This window comes from Pristiophorus japonicus, chromosome 19, assembly GCF_044704955.1.
Source record: "Pristiophorus japonicus isolate sPriJap1 chromosome 19, sPriJap1.hap1, whole genome shotgun sequence".
Taxonomy (NCBI): domain Eukaryota; kingdom Metazoa; phylum Chordata; class Chondrichthyes; family Pristiophoridae; genus Pristiophorus; species Pristiophorus japonicus.
In genome coordinates this window covers 12,400,313-12,407,425 of record NC_091995.1, presented here as the reverse complement: position 1 = coordinate 12,407,425, position 7,113 = coordinate 12,400,313, and the positions used below count along the sequence as shown (strand labels likewise).

Below are 7,113 nucleotides of genomic sequence, written 5' to 3'. Positions count from 1 at the left end.
TTGTCTCCCAGTCTGATGTTTGGTGCACCCCGAAACGTTATAGACTGTCTTTTCTCTTTGTAAATGCGATATTATTTCATCCGGATGTGAACAGCACTTCCAGGCACTCGACCGATCTGTAACTGGGAACAGGAGCTGGATCCACCCACTGAAACATGGAACCAGCAGTTTGAATCAGGAAGCACTTATTGAAACTGATCGTGCCTTCCAGACAGCTCCTCGACATTTGTGGCACATTTGTGTTTTAGGGTGAGCGGCTACAATCTTTAACAAAAATTAGTTTATGGATCTATATCTCACACTGTGTTTCACCAGAGGGATTATAGTTGGCAGCGAGTTCGGTCGGGAGCGAAGTACAATGGAATCTCGATCCACACCTCCTCCCGTTCTCTCTCTTTCGCTTCCCCCCCCCCCCCCCCCACACACACTTTCACTCTCCTCGCCTGATTTCAATTATTCTCCCTCGTCTTCTCACCCTGTTTATCCCCCCATACTGCTGTAAGTTTTGTCTCGCCGTGTAAAAGTCGACGTGACATAGACTAGTGCATAATAATAATTTCCCGAGTATTACAGTGAACTTCATCGGGAAATCGCTGAACTGAAGGTGTTCTGCAGCTCAGTAACATTCAAACTAAAATAGGTTTGAATCAGGAAGTGCTGAGTGCAAACATGGCCGCGAGTTGGACGGAGGAGGCAATTTGTTCCATCTGTCTTGATTTCTTCACCGACCCGATAATAATGGAGTGTGGGCACAACTTCTGCCGCTCCTGTATCACACAGTGTTGGGAAAAGAAGGAGATAAACTCCTGCCCGGAATGTAGAGAGGAGTTTCCAGAAAGAAACCTCAAGGTAAATCGGGCCTTAGCGAATCTGGCCGAGAAAGCTCGGAAATTAAACCTGAACACGAAAGAAAAGGGAAGTAAACTTCACTGTGAGGAACATCAGGAAGAACTGAAGCTGTTTTGTGAAACTGACAAGGAATTGATCTGTGTGATTTGTAGAGATGCACGGGAACACAAATCTCACAACTTCATGCCCATTAAAGAAGCGGTTGAAATATACAAGGTAAAAGGGAACACATTTGAACACCTGATTATTTTATCACATTTTCATGGTCTAGCACTTTTATTCTGTGATTTTTCTCTTTTAATCCCAGGGTCAGGTGAAATCTTCCTTAGATTATTTTACAGAGAAAAAATCGGCAGTTCTAGAAACTGAGCAACGGCAGAAACAGAAGATTTCCGAAATTAGGGTAAAGTTTCTCTGTTTAATTTTCTTGGATTTCGGTTAGTTTAGTCCTCCAGTGCAGTACTGAGGGAGTGCTGGATTGTTGGACGTGCTGTCATTGGGATGAGACGTTAAACCGAGGCCCATCTGCTCTCTCAGATGGATGTAAAATATCCCATGGCACTATTTTGAAGACAAGCAGGGAAGTTATCCCGGTGTCCTGGGGCTAATATTTATCCCTCAATCAACATAACAAAAACAGGTTATCTGGTCATTATCACCTTGCCGTTTGTGGGAGCTTGCTGCGTGCAAATTGGCTGATGCATTTCCTACATTACAACAATGACTACACTCCAAAAGTACTTCATTGGCTGTAAAGCACTTTGAGATGTCCGGTGGTCGTGAAAGGCGCTATATAAATGCAAGTCTTGATTTTTTTTATCGCGGGACATACTATTTTTCACATTTCATTTGGTAGGTACAATCAAGCAGTCTGCAGACCCGCATCGCATCTGAGTACGCTAAAATGCACCAGATTCTCACTGAGAAAGAGCAGAATTTAATCCGAGATCTCAGGGAACAAGAGGAGAGGATTCTCGATACAATGGAGAAAAATCTTCGAGAAATTCAAAAGAATTTAAATTCTATTCAGGAGAAGCTCTCAAAGTTGCAAAAACAGATGGAGCAAAAAGACGGACTGATATTTCTGAAGGTGAGGATTATATTTCGGTTTAGCTCAGTGAAAGTACACAGTCACAAAATGATGTGCAATAATTTTGAAAAATAAATGCAGTATTTCCCGATAATTTGGAATGGACTTAAATCGATTGTTTTGTCTATTCTGGGGCGGTTCTGCTATTGTCACCAAGCTATTAGGCCTCCCACAATATCTACAGAATCCCGGGAATGCCTGCCAGCTCTCGGGGATTGAGTTATTGTAGTCTAAGATTGTAATTACTTGTGCTGCTCAAGTTTAATATTCTCCTGAAACTCACATTACCATCCAGTTACAGATATATGTTGCAAGTGTGTGAGTCTGATACGGTAGGTATGAGAGTCACTGTGTCGATGAGTGGGACTGCATATGGAGTCAGCTGGTGCTCACTGTGGACATGGGAGCAAGGATGGATTGCAATTCACTTCTTGAAAGTGTCACGAGACTCATTCTCTCAATTGTCTTGACGAAACATTCCACTTGCTCTAGACAAATATATTTTATGCATCCAGGAGGAGTATCAGGGTAGAAGTGTGACAGTGATGCATCGCATTGAATAGCCGCAGTGCTTTGCCTCTGCTTATCTGTTCTTGTTCCCTTGATGATGATTTCCAGTACCTGACACTCAAATCAGATTTTTCATCTGTATCCTATTCCTAGCAGATGCATTTAATACTTTTTATGTAATTTCTTCTGTCTGGTTTCCAAATATATCCTACATAAAATTTCACAACACACAAACAAACCATTCGGCCAACTGGTCCATGCCAGTGTTTATGCTCCATAATGAACTTCCTCCCACTCTACTTCATCTAACCGTATCAGTATATCCTACTCCTTTCTTCCTCATGTACTTATCTAGCTTCCCCTGAAATGCATCAATGCTACTTGCCTCAACTACTCCATATGGTACCGAGTTCCATATTCTAACCACTCACTGAGTAAAGAAGTTCATCCTGAATTTCTATTGGATTCATTAGTGACTATCTTATATTCACAACGCCTAGTTTTGGACTCCCCACAAGAGAAAACATCTTCTCTACATCTAAACCTATCGAACCCTTCCATAATCTTAAAGAACTCTATCAAGTCACTTTCTCAGTCTTCTCATTTCTGGAGAAAAAAGCCCAAGCTTGTTTCATCTTTCCTGATAATTGTACCCTGTCAGTCCTAGATCATTCTTGTATTTTTTTGCACTTTCGTAAGTGATTCTTTATCCTTTTTGTAATGTCATCTATCTGTGTCAGCAACAGTGCAAATTCGGAATTACCAGCAGCTTGCAACAATTTGTGTGTCATTTCTGTTGTCCGGATATAGATGGTCAGTCCCTGTCAACTCAGATTAGTATTTTATTTATTTCAGGAGGAAACTTGTCGGAAGAGGAGGTAGGACATGATCTTTACTGAAACTCTGCACAGTTGGCTAAAATAGTTCAGCAAAGTGTTTATGGTCAATTTATAACAAATTGTTTGATATTTGCAGGATTAGCGAGGATGATGAGACAGTTTCATTAGCAGACACCGACCTGTCTATTGAAAGATTCAACGGCCCTTTACAGTATACAGCATGGAAAGAAATGATTGATTCCATTGACACCGGTAATACTCCTATAGGTTCAATTGTCCTGATTTTAACTGATTTCTTTGTATAATGAATCAGATTATATCGAAGAGTGTATTTTTAAGTACTAAGTAGTTGTAAACGATTGTGGTTAAAACCGGCACTGAATGGACGAAAGGTGTTATTCGTACACCTTCTAAAAAGTACCGCATGAAAATAGTCAGCTCAAAATTTCAGCTCTCACAACACAACCAACACAGGGACTCTCAGATAAACCACTGCCTCGACAAACCTGCAATACTTTGCAGGATTCAGCAAGAGGCCACCTCCCACAGTTCACCCCCTTTCCTCCTCTACAGTAGGGCACCTTCCTGATGCATCTCCACCTTGTGTGCCATACTCATGTCCATGAATAAGGTCAGGACAGGAAGCCTGGGAACAAAGCTTTGTCTGCCTATTGAGGAAGGTGGAGTGGCGAGGGGGATGGAGTCAGCTGGTGCTCACTGTGGACGTGGGGAGCAAGCATTGCAATCCACTTCTTGAAAGTGACACCAAGGCTTATTCTCTCAGTTCTCTTGAGGAAACATTCCACTCGTACTAGACAAATGTCTTTTATGCATCCAGGGAGAGTATCAGGGTAGAGATGTCAATGGTGCATCACATTGAATAGCCGCTGGTGTTATGCGTCTGACGATCTGTTCTTGTTCCCATTCCCTCTGCTGAGTTTTTTAAAATTTAGTTTCCCTCCGCTTCTCTCTTTTCTGCAACAGTTCCATTTCTCACTTTTTTCCTTCTTTTACTCTTTTTCTTCCCTTCAGTGTCTGTATCTTTCCTTCTCTTCCCTCATCGATCATTGGGGATATCAGAGGTGAGATCGTGTCTCCAAGCCATGTCAGAGCCTCTTGGCAACAGTTCCTTGTGTATTTCTAAAGACACGTGGGCCACTCTGCCATGCTGAGTCGGGATCGAAACAGGATGGCAGGAGCTGAAGAAAAGGCAAAAATAAAACACAACAGCCGGAATTTTGCCGACCTGAACAGGTCCAGTGTGGGTGGTGGCCAATGCGGCTCACGACCCCGCTACTGGCTCCATCCCACTGGTGAAAATGACTTTCCTTTAATAGAGCCTATTAAGCCCACCCTGTGCATTACCCGACCCATGTTGCGGGTCTGGTGACATCGATGGCATGTTTTCAGCCAGGAACTTTAAAGGGGTCCTGGCCACATTGGATTTAAATGTCAATGTAACATAGTGCTGCCAGTGCATTGTAGTGCCTGGTGCTGCTGATGTTGAGGTTCATTGTGGTGAGATTCTGAGGACCAAGGTGAAACAGTATAAACGGTATCCATGCTGATGGAGTAGATGGCAGTTGAAGTAGAGATGACAGAAGCAATCTGTCAATGGTGAGAGAGGTTCTTCCAACAAGGTGACACTGGATGGAGACTTTGCTGGAAAGATTGCAGTCTGCAGAATCTGTGTTGGGATTGCAGTGAGAAACAGCTTCTGCTGAGGAAAGTGATCATCTGTCAAGTGGGAGTTTTTATAGTACATTTGATGCTGTCAACTAATCAGCTGGAGCAATGGCCACTGAACTCGTGCCTCAGGTTGACAGACGTGCTTCCTGAGCAATGTGCTTCCCATGGCCATGTAGTTAAATTAAGGATCTGACAACTAGCTGCTAATAATTGAAATTTGGTCACTTGCCTCTGCCGGTCGGGTCGGGTCCGCACTGACATACGTGCCTGGGGGAAAGGCGCGTGGGAGCAGGACAACGGTTTCCTGACCCACACCCAAAAATAACACCTTTCCCACCCGACCCACCTCCGATCGCGCCTGCTACCACAACAGAAAATTCCGGCCAGTTTGTGCCCGGTCCCCTCTCAGCACTTACCGGGTTGGGAAGCCAGAGCGGTCCCAGTAGCGTAAACTCCCGGGTGGGAGTTGATTCCAATAACAGGACCTGGAGCTCTTTTTAAAAATATAACTGGAGTTTCCAGGAATCCTGAGTGGCACTTTGAAAAGCAAAGAGTTTGAATAAATCACAGCAAGAAACAAAATCACTGACTGTGTTATTTTAACTCCCCCACCACACTACTCCAGCTCCATCCTCTCTGACTCTGGATCCGAACACAGCCCATGCCCGGCTCATCGTATCTGACGACCGAACCAGTGTGAGATTTGGAGACAAACGGCAAGCGCACCCTAACACTCCGGAGAGGTTTGATTCCTGGATTTTTGTCCTGGGTTCGGAGGGATTCACATCAGGGAGACATTACTGGGAGGTGGAGGTGGTGAACAAGACTGAGTGGGGTCTGGGAGTGGCCAGAGAGTCTGTCAACAGGAAAGGGAAAATCGACCTGAGAGCTGAGGCCGGATATTGGGTTGTTGGACTGAGATCCATAAGAGGCTATGCTGCCTTTACCTCCCCATCACGGACCCGCCTCACCCCGAGTGTGAAGCCCGGCAAGATCGGGGTGTACCTGGACTATGAGGGTGGACAGATATCATTTTACAATGCGGATAACATGACCCATCTCCACACTTTCACCTACACTTTCACTGAGAGACTCTTTCCTATTTTCGATCCGGGACCGAATGATGACAGTCAAAACTCAGCACCGCTGACAATCTGCAGGGTTACGTGTCATTAACAGGTCCATCCCATATTTCCTATATTGCTGCCTTGCATCGGCCTCATTCAAAGGTGGTGTGGATGATCCAAATGTCACTTGAATTCAGAGACAAATGAGGGATTTTAATTCCAGAAATGGGTGGGTTGATATCGGATGTGATGTTAAAGTGTTAACAAAATCTGAATTGCAACCCCAACCTGCCCAGCTCTGGCTTTAACGGAGGCGGGACAGGGACAGGTAGGAAACGGGTTGGCACTTCAAATATGCATGCCCTTATGCTGAAGCCCCATTTTAAATTTAAGTGTGGGCAGGCGGGTTTCCCAGGCCATGGGAAACTTGTCAGCTAAAGGAAAGCGAGCACTGCTGGATCCAGGTGGTATATGTCTTTCTGCTTACCTGCTGGATCCTGTGTTTCTGCCTCGCCAACCACCGAGCCCCGATTGGACACCACCAACCCCCCCTATCCTTACAACCTCCCCCAGATCTCCTCACTCTGAGGTCAATCCATGACCCTCCCCCCCCCCCAGCTTCAATTCCCCTCTCCATCAGCCTTTCCAATCCCCTAGACCCTGATACCATCTCCCCTCCGCCCCGACCCCCTCCTACGATCCCGGCCCCGACCCCCTCCTACGATCCTGGTCCCGACCCTCTCCGACGATCCCGGCCCCCCTCCGACGATCCCGGCCCCGACCCCCTCCGACGATCCCGGCCCCGACCCCCTCCAACGATCCCGGTCCCGACCCCCTCCGACGATCCCGGCCCCGACCCCCTCCGACGATCCCGGCCCCGACCCCCTCCGACGATCCTGGCCCCGACTCCCTCCTACGATCCTGGCCCCGACCCCCACCTATGACTCAGCCACAATCCCCTCCGATGATCCTGGCCACAACCCCATTTAATGATCCCGGCCATAACCCTTTCTGATGATCCTGGCCCCAAGCCTCTCCTACGATCCTGGTCTTCTTACTCCATGCTCCC

At 46.1% G+C, this 7,113-nt stretch overlaps 1 protein-coding gene across 1 annotated transcript; it reads left to right on the top strand.

The window, feature by feature from the left end:
* The first annotated feature begins 440 nt into the window (after positions 1–440).
* Positions 441–6,848, top strand: LOC139229713 (zinc-binding protein A33-like). The gene is made up of 6 exons (XM_070861245.1): positions 441–1,065; positions 1,157–1,252; positions 1,706–1,939; positions 3,305–3,327; positions 3,425–3,540; positions 5,603–6,848. Exons 1-6 carry the CDS (start codon positions 670–672, stop codon positions 6,151–6,153), a joined length of 1,416 nt encoding a protein of 471 aa, XP_070717346.1. The 5' UTR covers positions 441–669; the 3' UTR covers positions 6,154–6,848.
* The last annotated feature ends 265 nt before the right edge of the window (positions 6,849–7,113 follow it).